The sequence below is a fragment of the Athene noctua genome, chromosome Z, assembly GCF_965140245.1.
Source record: "Athene noctua chromosome Z, bAthNoc1.hap1.1, whole genome shotgun sequence".
Lineage (NCBI taxonomy): Eukaryota > Metazoa > Chordata > Aves > Strigiformes > Strigidae > Athene > Athene noctua.
This window is the reverse complement of record NC_134077.1, coordinates 89,172,184-89,192,382: the sequence shown is the minus strand read 5'-3', so window position 1 is coordinate 89,192,382 and position 20,199 is coordinate 89,172,184. Positions and strand designations below refer to the sequence as shown.

The window sequence follows — 20,199 nt, the reverse complement described above, 5'->3', positions numbered from 1 at the left end:
GTTCGGCTGCCAAATTCTGGGGACTCTGTGCTGAGCATATGCAAATGAGGCTTTTCAAAGGCTTGGGACTAGGCAAAAAGCTGGGTGGTTTTTCATGGGAACTGCAAAAGGACAACAGGGACCGTACCTTCCAATTTCAAACTATTGCTGTGAAGAATAGAGATGCAGGAGCTGCTCAGCAAAATTCTTGTAAGGCTTTCTTTTCCTTTTTTCCTTTTTTTTTTCTTTTTTCCTCTTTTTCCTTTTTTCCTTTTTCTTTTTTCTTTTCGCTTTTCTTTTCTTTTCTTTTCTTTTCTTTTCTTTTCTTTTCTTTTCTTTCCTTCTTTCCTTTTCTTTCCTTCTCTTTTCTTTTCTTCTCTTTTCTTTTCTTTTCTTTTCTTCTCTTTTCTTTTCTTCTCTTTTCTTCTCTTTTTTTCTCTTTTCTTTTTTCTTTTTTCTTTTTTCTTTTTTCTTTTTTCTCCAACAGGGGCAAAACATGTCTTTCCTCAATCTTATTTCCTGAAGTGGATAAATCCTTTTAGATGAAACATAAAAAAATAATAATAATCAGCCTGCGGCAGAGAGAGAACATGGGAATTTTCCTCGCAAGTACTTAGCTTGGCAAAATTTATAAGCGACTGAAAACAAGCCCTTATAAAGGGAACTACTGAGATCCCCAACTGCAGAGGACCCACTTGCGTTATACACAAAAGTAAGACAAGAATATCTCCACAACCCATTTGGGATACTAAACCCAATTAAAAAGTATCTGGTTTTTTTTCAGAAATCCACATTAAGTAATGGGTGTCCTAAGGAAGCATTTGGTTTTAGCACTTTTCGGGCCATGCCACAGCTGTTGCATCTGGTTGATTTGATAAGCACGCCTGGCACAAATTTATTAGTTTTGTTGTTTGGGGTTTTTTTACTGAACCTCTTTTGCTGTGAAACCTAAATACTTGCACACACATTACAAGTCCAGCCCAGTCAGCACTGTACAAATTCAGCAGCACAATGCCTTTGAGGTGCATCTTTAGTATCTCCTGGGCGGAAAATTTGAAAATAATCATAGATGAGATGGTTCTTCATTCAGACCAGTGGTAAAAGCATTTCCCACCAGCACACCTGCACTTCAGCTTGTGGGATGGTTCCTGATGCTTCCACCTATTGCCTAATTGTGGATGGGATGCACTTCCACCACGGGGGGCTGTGGATTTGCATTCCCCACTTCTTGGGAAGGAGCAGGAGCATCCGCAGGGCATCCTCCATGCAAGGGCTCTGCACGGGTTTCTGCAGCTGCAGAAGACACATCCCTGGTGAGCAGGATTCACTGCTCCTCTCCCAGCTGCAGCTGCTGTCGTGGTCCTGCTTCGTTGAAGGCTTTCTGGCACGGAAGCAAGTCCCATGGAAATGCGATTCAGCTGTATTTTTGCCTTGGCGTGAGAATTCTCTGCTAGGAGAAGAGGTAAATCTTCTCTCCCAGACCCATTCCTCCCAGACCTTCCCTCCTCATCCTCCCACTGCAGATGTGCAGACCTCAACGTGGGGCAAAGCTACCCGAGCTGCCTGGCTGGTAGCTCCCCAACTTCACAAAGGAAAGATCCACCCCGGAGCACACCCTGTATTCACCACCTCCCGTCCCCTCGCTCAGAGGCAGTCCCGTAGGCTTTCGGTGCATCTGAATGCAGACCTGGAAAAGCAATGCTGAAACACATGCAAATTCGGAATATTTGCGCTGTAAAACTCCGTGGGGTTCCTGGGGAAAGTAACAATCCGGGCTACAGAGATACCAGTGCAAAGCGTTCGTGTCATTCTGGTGCTGGAGCTGAAAAACATGTCAAAACAGATGGGGATGTTGTTGACTGCAAGTTCTTTGCTTTTTAGTCAGTCATAGATTTTTCTCTTTTCACAACAGACTGGGAAAAAAAAAAAATGTTTTCTTAATTTAATATGGCAATATATTGTGGTTATAACATTTCATTTATCCCTAGACTAACGGGGAATATGCTACACGTGTTCCAGCCGCAGTGCAAGTTTTCCTCAAGTGCTTATATATGAGCTCCCCTCTAACTTCCCTCTACAGGAGACTGAGTTTTCATATTAACTCGTTGCAGGATCTTTTATGAGCAGTGACTGTCACACTGTGCTTGTCTGTGCATTTGTGCATGCTGATATTGCTCTCATTTAGACTAACTTCAGCTCCCACCTCAATCTTGTTTTTCCCCATGCAGCTTTTTCCCTAATATGTCAACAGTTTGTTTTAAACTTGTTTTGAAAAAACAACCTACGGTGGTATAGACAAACCAAGCCAAACTGGAGCAATAAGTATTAAAAGATATGCACGGGGCACAAACAAAAGAATTCCCCAAATGTATTTAAGTGATTTTCTTCCTGCTTTTTTAATATAATATTTGTGGGCCAACTGTGGCAATAACTGATAATTTTAATGCAAGATGACATAATTCTAGTTCAGTGATTCTTCAGAGAGAAATTACCCCGACAACTTCTTTTCATTTTGTTCTAATTTTATGAAAAAAAACTTGAGATCCTCGATGTAAGGAAAATAATTTGAATCACCAAGTTTTGAAACTCATTTAAATATCTCATCTCTCTTCCACTTCCAAATATATTTTCCTGGCAGGTTCTTGCGTTTCCATCTCCAGCTCCCAAGGTTTACCATCTTTCTAGCTGGGTGAGACTAAACTAAAGTTTTCTTCAGAACCCACTAAATGCCTAGCAAAAGATCTCTACCATGACACGAGGGATCGTGCTTGCTTCTTCTGGGAGCTCCATAGTCTGACTTAGCAGCACTGGTTCTGCTGGAAGACTCCACATGGAAAGATCAGTTGTTAGATCAGGACCCTATTTTGAAATTAAAATTGTGCTTGGAAATGCACAAGGTCATTAAGCATCACTGTTTTCTGTCTTTTGTGTGTTTGGGTTGGGTTTTTTCTCTCTGGCTGGTTGGGAAATCATGAATTGTTTCTTCAGCATTGAGATGACTGTGTCAGCTTGAAGATACAGCTTTGGAGCTTTATGCTATTTAATTTATTTATTTTTTTAAAGGGTAATAGTGAATCAGTCCCTATTTTGGAATAAACAGAATCTCCCAGATGGAGCTTGTTTAATTACTGCAAATAATTTATTTTTTTTTTCAAATGGTTAAATGAAACAGTTAAAAACTTTGCCACTCTGCAGTTGGGTGGTTAATACTGGATTAGCAGAAAAACCCTGATTTTGGGGCAGCTCTCTGCCCGGTTGTGCTTTTCCTGTGGATGCAAGGCAGGACACGATCTCCAGTTCCTCCAGGAGAAACTGCTCTCTGTCCCTCACTCTGCTGGTTCCTGGGTCCCGCTGAGCCCTCTCAAGCTGCAGCTCAGCAATGACCCCTGCAAACCCACAGTGAGCATCCCCTGCTCACAAGGGTTTGTTCGGTTGGGTTTGGGCATTGTTTGTTGTTTTTTTTTTCCTTATCGTGAACTTAATATTTCCCTCCACGTTCATCCCAGACTTTCGAGTTCTCCCTCTGGCTGGTTGGCAGACCCACCTCCCACACTCATGCTCGTGTGTCTGACTCCCGTAGACGGGGATGTCAGGCGGGGCGTTGGCGGAGGTCAATGCATCCCGACGCGCAACGTGTCTCCTCACCTCCGTCTGCCGTACGGCTGCCTTCGTTCGCTCTGCCTGCTCCTCGCTTCGCTGCTGCGACTCCAGGCTTCACCGCCTCCCCTACACCATGCCCGTCTCGAGCCTGGCTGGCTCCCTTGCATCCCAAACTTCACCCGTGGCTGATTTTTGGCGGGGTTGTTCAAGAAGAGGCAGGAAGCGATGGCCACGCACCAGGGAAGCGTGTTGAGTGCTTCCAGGCAGAGCTGCTGTTCGCTGCAGCGAGGAGGAGGGTTAAGCAGGGAGTGAAATGCATCTCTATGGTCATTAATCTCAAATGCTCCCTCTAATGACATCTCTGACGTTAAGTCACAGGAAGTGTGATATTATTGAGCTTAGTTAAATTTGGCATAATTCACATCTGCAAGGCCTTTACAAATTAGTGTTTAGTCTTAAATTGCTGGTTTCCATGATATGTGAGCTTTGGGGTATCCTGCGTCAAGTCTTGATGTGTTATAAATTAGGGCGCAGAAGCCCGAAATCCACGCGACGTGCCAAAAAACCTCAAGTTTCCGAGCGGTTCTGAGACAAATATGCAATTAATTTAGTTCGCAACACTAAGCATCTGGGATGGCACACCCTTAAAAAGAATAATTTCTCCCCTTTCGTGGGTGTCCCCGAGTAGATGCTGAGAACAGCCACTGGAGATGGGCTCTTCTTCAAAGCCACGTTGATGAGCCACGGCGTGTGCCCGGCGTAGCTGATCCTTGCCACGCACTTCACCTCATCGGGCTGTAATAGGTGCAGACCTGTATTGATTACCATGACTTGCAGGAGAGAAAAATCTTTGCGCTTCAGATTGGGTATAAATTATAAATAGCATCTCCAAAGACTGAGTTACAGAAATGGCATTCTTCTGAGACAGCCACATGTAAAGCTGTTGTTGTAGAGGTTATTAACTTTATGATTGCAGCACCAGTGTACTTGACCCACAACAGCGATCATTGTCCATAAAATCCCGCTGTCTGGGTTCAATCACCTGCTTTCTTCAAGAATGTTCATTAGCAACGACCAGCAAAGGTCACGCTAATAAAAGAAGGTTAACGCTTACTGTATCGGTGTAAATTCACTGGTGAAACCGCACTGTCTTCTGGCTTTCTTTCTCACTAACACAAGTACGCAGACTCCTGCAAGTGGATCACAGAGGTTTTAGGTGTACAGGGTGTGTGTGTAAATACGTATTTGTATACATCCGTACACAGCAACTGATGAAATGCAAATGAGAAAAACATAATCTGCTACGGGTTAACCATAAATGACTTATTGCGAGTGCACAAGGGTTATTCACACCTCAAGTTAGCAAATTTTTTTGGCATCTTTTTCCAGCAAATTTTTTTATACTTACTTGGCAGAATTAAAATTGTATCAAAATTAACAGAGTCTGTCAGTGACTCCCAAAACCTGAATTTTTCGCTGCATTTGTTACTTGGTGTTTGTATTCTAGTGGCCCAGCTCCATCTCCCATGGCATTTTACAAACTCAGACGTGTTTCCTCTCCATTAAGTCACTAAAAATTATCCTCAATTTCCCATGAAACCATCATTCTCACCTAAAAGACCAGCTCCTCATTTCTCTTATCACTCAGGGTAGAGCTGCTGCATTTTCACGAATGTGTCCTCTTTTTCTGCCCTCGCCAGCACCCCTGGGTGGTACGTTCAGCCTGTGTTCAGCTTTTTTAAATGACTGCCAAAGCCAGATCTGGGACTTTCTTTTTCTGTTAAGAAAGAATAAAATGTGGAGAGGGAAGATGTGTTCAGTGGGCTGCTGCCAGCAACTGGAAAAGTCTTCATGAGGAGAGACTGAATGGACCTGGTACAGAGAGGTGGAGGAGGTCTTGGTGAATGAAACAGAGTTAAGGAAAAGTCAGGAAAAGGCAGAAATTGTTGGGCCGAGGTCAGTGGCTGGATGACATGCAACAGAATCAGGGCCAGGTGATGGGCAGGAGTTCAAGAAGTCATGCAAGGTGGGCAAGTTGGGGGAGAGGAATTCCAAAGTGGATGTCCTGGAGATGTCTTGGAGAAGTAGGTGTCTTGGAGAAACAGATGTCCTAGAGAAATAGATATCCCAGACAGAAAAAAAAAAAAAAAAAAATCACAGAATCAGAGAATCATCAAGGATGGAAAAGACCTAGAAGATCATCTAGGCAAGGAGTAGGAAGAGATTTGGGTGAAATGAAGCCTCAGGAAAGAGTGAAGCGGACATTCCTCCCCCGGAGGCTTGTGCACCTACTCAGCGTTACAGGTCGGGGGGGGGCTCTCTGTCTGCCTGAGACCCGTGAGACTCTTTGCCCTGTCAAGCTCAAGGTGTTTCTGAGCATGTGCAGAAGCAATGCTGTAATAAGGCATAGGCTTTAAGGTCAGGAGTTGAGGGGTCTGTGGATCTCAGACACCTCAGGGAGTGATGAGCAGCTGAGTCGGGATTTTCAGCATCACCCGGGTTTAGGCTGTTAAGTTTCCCCTCTCTTGATGTAAGGGGGTGAGTCCTTTTCAGCAGCTGGTGGCACCTAGAGTATCCAGTGGGAGCAGGAAAGTGAGTCGATAGACCGGTCTCAGGCCTCCCTTTGCTCACGTTGTTTTCACCATTCTGCAGCAGCAGCAGTCAGGAGGGGAGGACCAGGTTCAGATGAGTTTTGCTCAGGAGAAAAGCTGGCATTTGGAGAGGCAGCCTCTGAAGGAAAACCAGGGGGAAGTGCCTTTCCTGTGGCTGCTCCAAGGGTGCTGTGCACCAGAGGACCAGGCAGAGGGTGACTGGTGCCAAGGCCACGTTGGAGAGGTTGGGTTGGGTTGGGTTGGGTTAAATTAAATTGGGTTGAATTGGGCTGTCTTGAGCTGGATGGGTTGGGTTGGAGCCAGAGTAGTCATAAGATGAAGCAGATGAGTTAGTGCATACCATTCTTGTACTTAGGAAAATACTCTGGGCTCATGTTGACTATAATCCTTTACCTACAACAGGACAGTATAATCCAAGCAGAAATTTCAGGGGAAAGAAAAAAAAAAAACAAAAAAAACAAAAAAAAAACAATAAACCCCACCCTTTGAAATGTTCCTTATGCCGAGGATTATAAACATTTTTCCACTGTGGGGGGAGTTAATTTATTCACTAAAGGCTTACAGATTCTTGCTGAAATCGTAAAAACTCTGGGCATTTGCTGCAGTGCTTCATGCCCCGTGCACATTCCCGTTGCAGTTTGTTCCTTAGACATGGGCTCGTTCCTGTCCCTGAAAAGACCTTCTTTACCTCAACTGCTTATGTCGGCATCCACGCCGGTCTCCAAGCTCCACTCCTGGCGTGAAAGGGAAGAAAATTATATTCAACTGCTTTACTTTAAAATTGCTTTATTGCAATTGCAAATCTGTGCTCATCCTGCTAGTGATGAAGGACCTTTTTCCATCTCTATTGGATGGGGTGTCTCTACTGTCATGTAACACGGGATTTTAAAGCGTTGCTGCCCTTTCTAGCTGCTCTGGGTGCAGGCACTGCCATTTCCACGGCGTTGCCTTGGCTGCTGTGTTTTTTGGGAAGCGCCAAAGCTGGGTCGGTTCGTGCTCACACTGCTGGTACAGCTGTTCCTTGGGTGATTTACATAATTTCATTTGCTTGGTGGGTTTTACAAATCTGTGATATTCTTCTACTGAAGTAAGCTGACATCAGCGTTTTCTGAATTATTTCCAATAATTAATTCCCCATCCGGATGTTTGATGGCACAATTACTATTTAGGAACAAATAATCGTAAAACACCATCATGGAGAGTAGCTATTTTCTAAGCACCCGGTCCTTTCACACGTCCAGTGCTGTCGTCATCAGTGAAGCTACTTGCATAAGTAGAGCTCTCCCAAATTATCAGAGCTTGCCAGTGAGGGGTACACTTCAGGTCTCTGCCCTATAAACACTGAAAAGCTGAGGGATTTTGGAATAAGCTCGGATTTAAAAATCAGCCCTTCGGTATTTTGGATTAAATTAACTCGCAGGTGTTGCTGCGGCACGTCTGAGTTGTGTTCAGATATATTTGATGAACCCTCTGTGCTTCTTAATTCAGCACTGCTGGATGAGCAGAGCTCCAGCCTTGGGCTTGGCAGAGCTGGGGTCTGTCCTGGGGCTGCCACCAGTCTCAGCTGAGCCTCCCAGTCTGCAAAACGACAGAAATGATGATTTCTCCCTTAGAAAACTCTGCTAGATGTACTAGTGGGGAGAAAGCGATGTAACTGACTGCTGGTGTGATGCTGTAGCGTGTTAAGATCTGTCATGTAAATTAGTATCTTTCAGGTTTATAACCTGTGAAAGCTTTGAAGCTTAAACGCTTGTTTTTCAGCGGTCTCGCCCAAGAAGCCACGTGGATGTATGTTCTCTCGGAAAGTGTCGGGTCTTGAGCAAGTCAAAACTTCCTTTATTTGAAAGATAATTTTCCTTTCTCCTAGTTGAGAAAATGATGGTTTTCAAAATGCTTTATTTGTGCTCTTGGGTGCAATTTTGTAAAGATGATCTTTTTTTTCTAATTCATGATAGGAAAAAAAATGCATCTACATATAAAAAAAATCAGTTGCCTCACTAATGTTTATTTTTCAAATGCTTCAAAGCTGCTATGATGTACCCTGCAAACACAAATCAACTTTACATGTTGCCTAAATAAAGCCAATAAGGTCACAGACTATGAAAAGGCAGGGCTGGATGGAAAGAAACTCAGGGAGTTACCTAATTTGTCCACATTCCCCAGGGCAACGTCAGCTATACCCATAATGTTCCCAAGGGATGGTTGTCAAACCTATTCTTAACTTCCAGTGGTGAGATGCTGTGCCTCACATAGGTATGTTCTTACCCCAAAACATCTTTGTAAGACGTGATCTGAGTACCCCACCCTGCATTTGACAGGTAAAGAATTTTTAATATTTGCCTTCCAATACAGGTAACGGTGTAGTCACAGATATGAATAGATAGGTGATAGATAGAGAGAAAGAGAGAGAGAGAGAGAGAAAGATAGATAGATACATCGAGAGACATATTGGTTATATAGAGATAGAGATTGTGATTAGAAATAAAGATACAGAAAAATATAGGGAGGTCCAGAGATGGGTACAGATATTATTTCAGCCCTTGCCTACTTCTCCCTGCATGATACACCATTTTAACATGAGTTTTGTAAAATCTGTAGTCATATAATAGGGAGCACATCTGTGCTGGACCCCCTTCTTCAAGGAAATGGCTTGCTCTCCTTGCAAACATTCCCTGCGTTTGCAGTCGCTGCCTGCGAGAGTGTTGTTGGGTAACACGTCGCAGGTCTGATTCAGCCGGCGATGGGTGGGATGCTGTAGCATCCCCCGAGCATCGCGTGGCGTTTCGTTGGGAGGCTTTTGCTGCAGCACAGCCCCGAAATCGACGTCCTCTCCCCTCGGGACTGGATCCCTGGGAAGCCTGACGTGAGCTTCTCTAGTGTCCCAGCGGCTTTTCCTTGCTGCCTTTTGCTGCATGGGGCAGCGTTGCAGACGTTGGGCAAGCGGGGAATCCACGCACGAGGATCTCACGGAGGCAAACACACAGACACACACACACACACACGGAGTGCTAATTTGGGGGGCTCGCTGTTTTTTGCTGTGGCTTCCCTTTGCTTGGCAGCCCTCGGGTGATGCTGGGGCGAAGGCTGCGTTCACACATCTTCATCCTCGCGGTTGCCTGGGAACAGCTGGGATCCCGGTGCGAATTGGAGCTGTTTTAGCCTCAGCTGGCTGGTGGCAGCTCTCCTGCCTTCCACTGTTGATGGGTGGACAAGTCTTTCTCCTTCCCAAAGCAGGGAGAGGCGGCTCCACAGAGAGGTGCTTGTGCAAATGGTGACACCCCAGACACCTCCCCAGCTCTCCCACTGTCCTCGGGCTCTGGATCTGGCCCCAGCATCTGGTCTTTTTCACCCGTGCCCACGGACAACCTCACCCGTGTTCTCTGCACAGATGAGAGCAGATCGAGGCGGGGGTTGACCCGTTGGCCCACACTCCTGCCCATGTGTGGAAAAGACTTTCTGTGAAATTTTGGACCCAAGGACACGTTTTTTACCACAGAGCAGCAATTCAGGCCAGTCTGCAGCCTGAGGTCCTGTGACTCCTCTGTCTCATGAAATGCTGTTTAACCAACCTGTGTTTTTATCTGTTTGTGAATCCTTCCCTTTTTTAATGCAGCAGTTTGTGTTACTGTGACTATTTGCATTGGTATTAGCAGCAGTTCTGTCTTGGATGCCCCGTTCTTACTGGTACGGCCCTATAGCTGTTTGGTATCTTTTTTATTTTTAAATTTATTCTCAAAAGAAGAGGACTTGACTTTTGGTGACCCAAAAAATGACCTGACCTGCGCTCAGGAGGGAACAACCTTACAACTTTCACTTACTTGGCCAGTTAGCGTGCAGAGGAGCAAACAAATGACCCGTGCTCATGGGACTTCCCTTAATATTTAATGAAGAGTGGTGAAAAGTGACAGCTGTGTTAGCCTCCTATCTCGTTCCTGCTTTGCAAACCTCACTTGCACTGAGCTTCTGCATGAATCCTTGCATCTGTTGCTTGCGGGGCCGGGGGAATTTATTAAATATTTTGTTACCTTTATAAACGTCTCGCTTCTTGTCAGTAGTTTGTGTGCTGTGAACAAGGGTTGGAAAAAAGCTGCTTGTGAGTGTGGGAGTTCAGAGGTGATCTTTGTTCTGGATTGGCGGGATGCTTGTTGCTCTGTTTCCATCATCCCGCTAAAGATAGTAGAGATAATAGATGTCCAACAAAAATAAACACTGGTCTGTGTCACAGGAGATAATAGCCAAGTATAAAATGCCTTGAGTACGTGTAGCCTGTTCTCTAGCGTTGCCACAAAGGTTGCCACAATTTTCCTTGGATGAATATTGCATCTAAAGCAGCTTACCGTGTGTCTAAGCCCCCTTTATAAGCTGTATTTCATTTCTTCAGATTTCTGTTTCTTCCCTCTTGGCTTCTCCGAATAATTAATTTCCCTACACAGTTGCTTTTAGATTATTAACATGCCCATGACTTCACGAACTATTACTTCTTAGCCAAACTAAACACATCAAGGTTTGGGGTTTGTTGGGGTTTTTTCATGTCCCCTCAGAAATCGTTGCTTCCATTTCATTAATTGCTGTATGGCTTGTCTGTTAATTTCGCCAAAGCTTTTAACCTTTCTTTACCACTGGGACGTCTAGAAATGCATATGCAGAAGCTCCTAAGGTCATTGGTTCTTAAAGCTCTTGAGCTAATGGACTCCTTCCCAATTTTTCCTGAAGCTCTCATCCTCCTTGTCAGAAGCGTTTAGAGATTTTAAGCAAGGTATATTTTTTTTATTCTCCTTTTCCCTTGGCTTTACTTGTGATTCTCTGAGAGCTGCTTCTGTTTTGGGGTTTGAGACCTGGAGGCTTACATCAGCACAGCAAAATAGTCTCCACAGAGACAATAATTTCTTCCTGTGCAGATCCATAGGATTCAGGAATTGTAAATAGAAAAGCCTTATGAATTAAAAATAGTTCTGTCAGTCTTGATAACGTCTGATACGCTCAAAGGTTAAAAAAAGTTAAATTCCTGTTTAGAAATAACTTTGTGATGCAGAAGTCATTTAATAGCACCCAGAAAGATGCCTCCAGGAGAGGCAGAAGGTATCGTTTTCTCACACGTAAATGCAGATTTGAACACTGTCATGATATCGGTACGGAGTTACAGAATCACAGAATTACATACCTAAGAGGTAAAGTGTTACATGAAGACTTCAGTGTGTCTGTGGATGATGTAAGAAATAAATATCCATTGATTCATAACTTTCAGGTGGAAAAATCCTTTCTGAAAGTCATAATTGCACCTACATTCCCAGGTCAGATGGGGTTGGCTTGCTTGTTCGTTTCTTTGTAAAGGAAGGATGGTGTTGCTTCTCAGAGTTACGGAAATAAGGATAAAATGTGTTTAGTAAGTTTTAAAGCGCTTCCAAATGCCCCCCTCCGAAAGTCTGCATTTCACCCTTTGAAGCCCTGAAATTGAGTTTTGATGAGTCTTAGGGCCTTTTATATGGGTGTAGCTGAAATCACAAACATTAAACCAACCGCTGCCAGCGTCTGGGGGCAAGATTGCAAAGCTAACGCCCAAAACTGGCATTAAAGGGTCTTTGCAGCGTGGCAGGGTCTCGGCACAAACCACAACCACGGCAACAGCGCTGGCTCCTGCCGAAAACTATTGTAAAATCGACGGCTGGTGAAGAGTAGCGACACTCTCTGTCCCAGCAGGGACTAAACCCCGAGGCCTGGAGCACCCTTAATTCATTTTCACGCTGTTTAAGAGAGGAGCCACCACTCAGCGAAGCAGACTCGAGGTCAGGCCCCATGGAAAATAATCTGCGGAGAAACTTTCCAACCCTGTGGAAACTTTTCTCCCCAGAAATATCCCAGCGCGGAGGCGGGCATGACGATCTCTCTCTCTCTCTCTCTCTCTCTCTCTCTCTCAGCTCCCGTGCAGCATGGGAAACCTTTGTCCCACACATCTTGTAAACGCGGCGGGGGGCCACCATTGTGCCGCGCATCTTCTGAGCACCGTGGGAGGAGGCTTTTGTCCGGCGCAGTGGGCAGGCGCCGTAGGAGGGCACCTTTGTCCCGCACCGCTGGTAATCACTCTGCAAGAGCGAGTGACGGCGGGTGGCAGAGCTCCTTCCCTCCACGGGCGCTGCGGGGTCAGGCGGAGGAGTTCGTCGACCTCACTGGGCAAAGAGCTGCTTTTCCTGAGCGGGAAGCGGAAAGGGGAGGTGGCGAAAACGCGTTGGCACACGCGTGTGTGAGTGGCCACCGGGATCATCGTGTGGCCGCCCCTGTCTCCCAATCCCAGTTTCAATTTTTGCTTTTCCCCTTCTCTATTTTTCCTACCCGTTTAGGCTGCCCTTTTTATTGTTATTATTTCCCTGTCCCTTTTTGCGTTTGCATCGTCTCCTATTCAATATACCATCTGCTAATTAATCTAATTAACTAATAAGCGCTCTCATTATTCTTTCAGATCACTAATAACCGTGTTTAAAAGACTCGAGCCCTAATACCAATCCCTCTGGGACTCCATAGGTATATTTTCAACCCTTACCATTACTCATTATTTGCCTTCTCAAATGCTGTCGCCGCTTCCCAAGAAGCGCACCAGCGCCTGGGACAGTCGGAGAGACCACACGTTGTCTCACAGACGCAGAGTTACACCTTTATTCAGCTGAAACTTAGCGAACCTGATGAACCATGATGCTGTTCCAGACACACAACAGTAATTTCAGAGAGCAAGAGTCCCACACCGCGACCCGACGAGGGGCAGTGATGAGTTGAGTTGAGCTGAGATGCTTAGTCTGGACCCAGCCTGCGGAGCTGTCACGTGCACTGTGGGTGCTGGTGGATGTGCCACTCGTGGCTAGAGCTTGGGAGATGTATTACCATAAATCTCAAGTGTTTTGAGGTCTCCTCAGCTCTAACCTCTAGAGGTAGGCATGCCTGCACCCCGTTAGAGTGGTGGAGGTCATAATCCGTTGTATTTCCAGTGATTCCCCAGGTTCCCACCACCCCCAGGCTGCCAGGTTGGCCTATGAGGAAAGACACGGCAATGGGTAAATCTCTCACCTGCTGATTTTTGTGCTTCAAGAAAGTGCTCAAGTTTGGTTTTAACTTGTTCTTGTCAAATCTGAGCCTGTTCTGTTCCAAGGTTCCTGTTGCCTTACAGGCGCTTGCGATCTTTTTTCATGTTGATCTCTTACTTCACTGATATCCAAAGGCAAATTTTATCTGTGGTAGTTTCAGCAAATCCTTCTTTCCTCAGATTAGCATTGTTTTTCTTCCCACCCCCACCCCAGTCCTCTGGTGCCTACCTGATTGTTCATGAATTCTCAGAAATAATTGCCAGCAGTTCAGCAAGTTCATTAACTGATTCCCTGAAGACCCTCAGATGCGTGTCGTCCAAACCTGATCATTTGTATATTAAATTTTTGCGACTATTCCCTTACCTGGTCTGGGTTTGGGTTGGTTTTTGGTTTATTTTTGTATCAACAACCGTATTGGCAAGTCTTCATTATTTCTAATTGTCAATATCTCTTTGTGGCGGTGGGTAAATTGATTCTGAAACTTGTTCGCCGTTTTGCAGTCGTTGCTCATTTTACCTCAGGTGTTATTGGATCCGCCTTCTCTTCGGAGCTCCTTAAAACATACATCCAGTTCTCCCTACCACTTTGTGTGCTAGCAACTGGGAGGTCCCTCCACTTTTATGGCATTTCTCTCATTTCTCTTTGTGGGGCTGGGAGCTGGGGGCTTGATTTTTTATTTTTTTTTCCCCTGGAACTGTAGCCTTATTAGGATATTATAGCTGTCTCCCACACTTAACAGTTTTTATGTGTCTTTTCATTGCGGTATGCTCTTAAGATTTCTCAAAGAATTAATGTCTGACATCACTATATGTTGTGCGACAAGCCATCACTTAATACAGTATATTGAATCGTGCAGTTTATTATCATGGCCGTTGAAATTAGTGAGCACCAAGGGTATGTATACCTTAGAGGACCTCGGCTTTAGTACAACTGCTTTTTATTATCTGACTCTCACAAACGGTTCTTTCTATCAAAAAATAGATGGCTGCTCATGCATTTAATTTAGATTTGTCTACTACTAAATACACAGTTGAGATTGCAGTCGTCAATGATATTTTTCCTCTGGCGAAAACCTTATGGCCAAATCTGTCATCACCCGTAGGACATAACTCCTCTCGCTTCTGTCTGATTTTCCAAGCCTCTAGTATATAAATCATAAATGCACAGTCTGTGCAGTGTTAAATTTTTAGGGCTCTCCCTTTAGTAGTAGTTGAATGTGAGTACGTAAGGACAAAATTTGACCTTTAAATGACTATAAAGGGCCAAGGCAGATACTTGGCAAGCTTTTCTTATTGCAATATTAATCAAGCAAAGAATCATCATAATCCTGGAAACTAAATAGCCATTGTAGTGATTTTATCACCAGGGAAATTGTTCATCTGTCAGTAAGATTGTTACTAGGAAAGGGAAAATAGGGAGTGTTAAAATTGCTTTAGACCGCTGAATCACTGAGTCCCTCTAGACTCAAAGCTTGAATTGTTTTTTGAGAGGGGTGGGTTGAGAGGGGTTGCTACAGGAAAGCTGTAGGTTAATCAGTTTCGGCAACACCAGTGAATGTAAGCCTGATCTCTCTTGAGGACGTGAGGACGAGTGCATGGGAGAAGGCAGGACAGAGAAAGGGATGGGGAGGCTTCAGAAACTTATTGTTTTGTCACTTTTTGTTTCTGGACGGCCCTTTCACAGAGGAGGAAGGTTGTTGATAGAAAGAAAAAGAAAGAAAGGGGGGAAGAAACGGCATAATGTTCACTGCCTGTATTTTCATCCAGTTTAATCCAGTGGTTGTTAATGATGAATGCGATGGAGACAGGAGATGGGAGGAGGCAGGCAGGAGTGGCAGAGACATGTCTGTGTGGGAAGTGTCCTCGCAGGGCCCAGAAAAGCCACATGGGAAGACGGTTTGCCTCTTGGGGCTCGACGCGGTGTTACCATGTGCTGTGTGAGGAGACCTCCCTGCACAGGATTGTCCATGGGGTGTGCTAGGACAGCCTGTCCCTCCATAAAACCCGCTTTGGTAGATGACATCTTTGCCAATGTCGTTGCGTGGGGGCAGTGGGCAACCATAGAGTACCCAACCGTGCCGTAACCTGAGGGAAGGGTCTGTTAGGCTGTGGGTTGTGCTGGAAGGGGAGCTTTATTCTTCTGCCATGGTGGGAAATCTCTGCCTACAGGATGACCCTGAGGTGGGGAACAAGTGTTGGCGAGGATGACTATGGCGGGGGCTCTCGTAGGGGTTGGGGTAGGTGGTCTGCCTTGAAAGATCTGCCTCCCAGCGAATAGGGTCTGTGCGAGGATGGGTGAGTTTGGAGATGGGAAGCGTTTGTCTAAAAGGCGCCTCTGGGAAGTTTGTGTAAGATGTCTTGAATCGTCTCCGTACAACGAACGTGCAGCCTGGGCGCGGGGAATCCGTGTTGCGCACGTGACGTGGATCCTCTTTGTACAAAAACGTTTCTTTGTGTGGGAAGTGGTGTCTTTCTGCAGAGGGCTTTTTTGGAGGAGCTTGTCTGATGGCTGCCTGCAAGGGAGTGGGGGAGGGTGACGTGACGGGTAGCACCTCCATCAAAGACTTTTTGGAGGGGACGGAGTGCGTAGAGCCGCCAAGGACACACCACGGATGGGGAGACAGGGGTGAGGGTCCCAGCGGGGGTGTGAAGGTGGGTGTGCGTGTCCAAGCATCCCTCCAGGGCGGCCACTCCGTATCCCTGGGGACTGTCAGCTGCCCCATGACCCCCTGGGGACCATCGGCCGCCCCGCGCGGCATCCCTCTCCGCCGGGCACGCCACGGCCACCGTGTCCTTCATTGTTGTCACCCCCAGATTGTGATACTGTCACAAAACTGTTGCTAGGCAACAAATGTGGTTACCGGGTCTCAGCGAATAGCTGAAGGGGAAAGTGAAGTGTTGCACCATTGTAGAGTAACCATAGCAATGACCTACTATTACAGACTAAAGAATTATCATTAACAATGTTAAAGTATCAAGCGGAGGCCCAGGATCCAGAGACTTCCAGGCAGCATCTCCGCATAATTGGGTTATCCAGGAAGAGCTCCCAACTCTTTCGCAGCGCTTGGCTCCCAATCTCCATGATCTTGGTTTTTTTTGGGGGGTTGTCGGGGTTTTTTTTTGTTTCAATAAAGCAAACGCGCTGTGCGTTGAAGGAGACACTTGTAAAACAATAGAAGCGCCCACCAAAAGGAAAAGAGGTGAATCCGTATGCAGAGGGAAGAGATAAGCAAGGAGGGTCCAACTTACTGCCTCAATATCATGTACGTGTTTGTTGGGCGAGGGTGGATGAAGGACGCCTTGGTAATACATCGGTTGCTGTCCAGGTCAGGTGTTCTCTTTCATTTAAAAATGTGTATGCCGGGCTAAAACCAGCGTAAAAAAAACCAAAAAAATTAAAAATACAAAGTATGCCAGCCCTGAAAAGTAGACACTTGTTTCCCCAAGGTAGGCCAGACAGGTGAGTGCTTTAACAACGCTTTACTTAGCAGGGTGCTCTGGGGTCTCGCTTTGCCCGGCCCGAGACGCGTTCAGGGTCTCTGATCTGCGTGGCCACGCATGTGCACATCTGTCTGTCCGTCTGTCTGTCCACGTGCGTGGTTGTCCCTGCCCACCTACACCCAAACTGAGCAGCGGGGCAGCCCTGACCCCCCCTCCCCAGGCTCCCCCTGGACCAGCAGCCAGCGGTGGGATGACTTTGTCGGGGTTTTGCGTGAAAACGACCCCTCCAAGTCAAACCATTGCCTTTGTATTTTGCAGGTACAGAGCGCCACGAACTAACTTCCTGGAAGAGTTTCCCATCTATTTTCAAGTTCTTCAGCGAGGCGGTAGAGGCAAAGAACAGCTCAGTGAAACCAACCCCAACGCGGCGCTCCAACAGGATAAAATACGAAGAATTGTAAAAAGAGGCGGGGGGAAGGGAAAAGGGGAGGGGGGGGGGGGGGGGGGGAACCACACCAACACCAACAACCACCTCTTCACTGCTTGTTTTCTGCAAGGAGTCTCCCAGCCCCTCATTAGATTGTTTTCTTCCTAGAGCACAGGGTCGTGATGTATACATCTAAATAGCGTTTTGCATTATTTCTAGATGAGTGCAACTGTCAAAGCAATATGGGTTCACTGGTTGTGCTTCCTGTGGGCTGTAACTCGGATTTCGTGCTGCCCATCAGCGCGCAGATTAAGGCTGACAGTGGTACTGCACAGTGCAGCATGGTGCAGCTCTAATTGCCCTGACATAGCCCTGCACCAAGCTGATGCCAGAATTTAACAGCTTCGTCGTGGTCCTAGCGCCTGCAGGATTTTTTGCTGCTTCCTTCTGTTTTGAGACAGAACAAAATAGGAATGACTTGTTTTTAAAAGGTGATTCTTAACTCAGAAGTTATAGAGTTAACCAGCCCGTGATTTTACACCCAATAGCCTTCTTTTTCTCTGGGACCAAGTGGGATCAGCTCTGGACTCTTTCATTTTCTGCTGGTAGGAGGGTCCAAGAAGTTTGGTCCAGATTTTTAGGAAAGCCCCTTTGTTGTAGAGATTTTATCCTCCTGCCAGATCAATGGCATTATCTGTAGATCTTCTCTTCCTTTTGAAAGCTCCACTTAAAAAAAATGCCTATTCATTAACTGGCTGGATCACACTGTGAAATATGACAGGGGAAAAAAAAAAAAAAAGGCGACACATTGCACATTTTCCTGTTTATTTTTAAACGCAAAGATGCTTCCGTTTTCATATGCCGGGTTTGTAATGACTTTGCCATCCCGGGGTTATTCCCTTTTTTCCTAAACTCACGGGTTCTTCCCCACTTCTGGGGAGGGGGTTGGGGAAGGGGGGAGGGGGGGCCTGGCGGGGCTGCCCTACGTGGGGACCCCATGCCACGCGTGGGGAGGGGGGGGGTGGGGGGATTCGTCATCGGTGTCGGCAGCTTTTCTGTGCTCAGACGTCTGATAGGGGACGAGACGTGCCTGATAGCGTGCCCCGGCGAGCGAGCGCGCTAATTAAGCTCCTTAATGTTGGATGATGCTAAATTAAAGTGATCTTTTTCTTCAGTGGCCGTGCTCGCCTTGCCTCTGATGCTGAGGCAACACTCAAAACACAGGGGGGTTTGGGACCCCCCTCATCCCACACAACCCCCACACACACCCCCCATGTAATGTTTCTTATCCCACGGCTGGGAATGGGGCAGGGGGGTGTCACACGTTAAAACGGGGTGATGCCGGGCGGTGGCCGTGGCGAGGGTGCAAGGGGAAACCCTGCCGGGTTTGGGCCGAAACCCTCCGGTTGGGGGTCTCTCGCATTTCCCGTGTGTCATCCACACCCCCCCCCACCCCCGGCTCCAGCTGTGTTTAGCCTCTCCCCTTTCCATGTATCCCCCCCTAGGGCAGGGGTGAGAGGGAGGGGTTAGACCGTGCCTAAGCGGAGGACAGCGCAAAATCCGCAGCACTGGAGGTTTTTCTTCCCGGAGGGGGGAACCTGTTGCTGGCCCCTCACCCCCAACCTCGGTCACCGCCTTCCCCGTCGGAGGATGCTGCTGCCCGCGGCCGGTCTGACCCCACTCCCCCCTCCACAACCTCCTTCCTGCGCCCACCCCACCCCTCCCGGACCCCCTGTCTGTAGCGGGGGGAGGAGAGCGTTGACATCGCGTGTTTTGCGTCTTCCCACAGCCGGGGAGCGGGAGGTTTGCTCCCCTCGCCGCTCCCCCCCTTCCCCTCACGCCAGGGAGGCGAGATGGGGTCTCCGGGGTGCCAAATGTCGCGGGAACGGATCTATTTTTGTAAGTGTCGATGAGAAACGAAATGTACAAAAATTTCTACTGTAATGATTTGTCCCTTTTTCCCCCCCCCTCCCGATTTTATTAATTTTTTTAGGCTTTTTATTTACCGTGCCCCTGGCCGGGCTCGCGTTACCGCTTCTGTAGGGGGCTGTAAAGCACAGGGGTGGCTGCTTCGCTTGCACTGAACAAAAAAAAAATAAAGATGCTCTTTTCTCTCCTCCGTGCGCGCTCTGTGTCCCCGCGGTCCCCGGTGGGTAGCGTGGGGCTGCGCAGGTGGCGCTTCCCCCCCCTGCCCAGGAAAACACGCGGGGCGGGGTGGGGAGGGGGGGAGCGGTGTGTTTGCAAACAGGACCTCGACCTGTTTTTTGGGGAGAAAAGGTGTGAGATGCTCCCCCGGGACCCTGCACCCCTCCCGGCCCACGCTGCCACGCAGGGCTGCTGCGGGAGGAAGGCGGGGGGGGGCGTGGATGGGGGGGGGGGGGTCCTCCGCGCCGCGGGGTGGGCTCCGTGTCCACCCCCACGGCCCAGGGGTCGGCCCCTCTTCCCGAGAGAGAGTGAGCTCCCCCCCGCAACCCCTTCCGCAGGGAGCAGCGCAGGGCAGCGCGCCCCGCGGACCCTCACCCTTTTAGCTAACCCTAAACACTGAACCATATTTAAAAAAAAAAAATAAAACCACACCCTGCGAGTGGGGTTTGGCCGGTTCCTCGCGAAGAAAGAGGCGGGGAGGGGGGAGACGACACGGAGAGTGGGGGAGGCGGCATCTCCGCCACGACATTAGCCCTAAAGCACACTTCGGGGGGAGGATTTAGTTGATTCCTTCGGATCGATGGAGGGGGTTTTGGTGTTTTGTTGTTTGGGTTGGTTTTTTTTTTTTTCTTAAGTCACTCGGCGTGACGTCTTTAGCAGGTCTGACATCAGCCTCCTCGAGATTTCATCACGGGGGAACTCCCTGAACATCTGACATTATGGAAACAGCCTGCGCCCTAGGTAACTTTGGGGCTGGACGCCCAAAAATGACACACACACACACACACCCCCAAAAAAAAAAAAAAATTAAAAAAAATCGCAAAACCGGTGTAAAACAGAGCAAAACTGACCCTAGGATGGGATCTACAGGAGAATCCCACAGTTTCTCATGACCCGAAGGCCAAAAGGTTTGCAGACCATCGTGC

At 47.3% G+C, this 20,199-nt stretch overlaps 1 protein-coding gene across 3 annotated transcripts in view; it reads left to right on the top strand.

Moving 5' to 3' along the window:
- Nucleotides 1–17,204, top strand: part of ARB2A (ARB2 cotranscriptional regulator A) — a 266,094-nt gene extending 248,890 nt beyond the window's left edge. For all 3 annotated transcript variants that reach the window (XM_074932814.1, XM_074932813.1, XM_074932812.1), the window contains one exon: nucleotides 17,020–17,204. In XM_074932814.1, coding sequence (XP_074788915.1) covers nucleotides 17,020–17,162 — 143 coding nt within the window. In that variant the 3' untranslated portion in view covers nucleotides 17,163–17,204. The remainder of the gene's footprint in view (nucleotides 1–17,019) is intronic.
- Nucleotides 17,205–20,199: the final 2,995 nt, after the last annotated feature.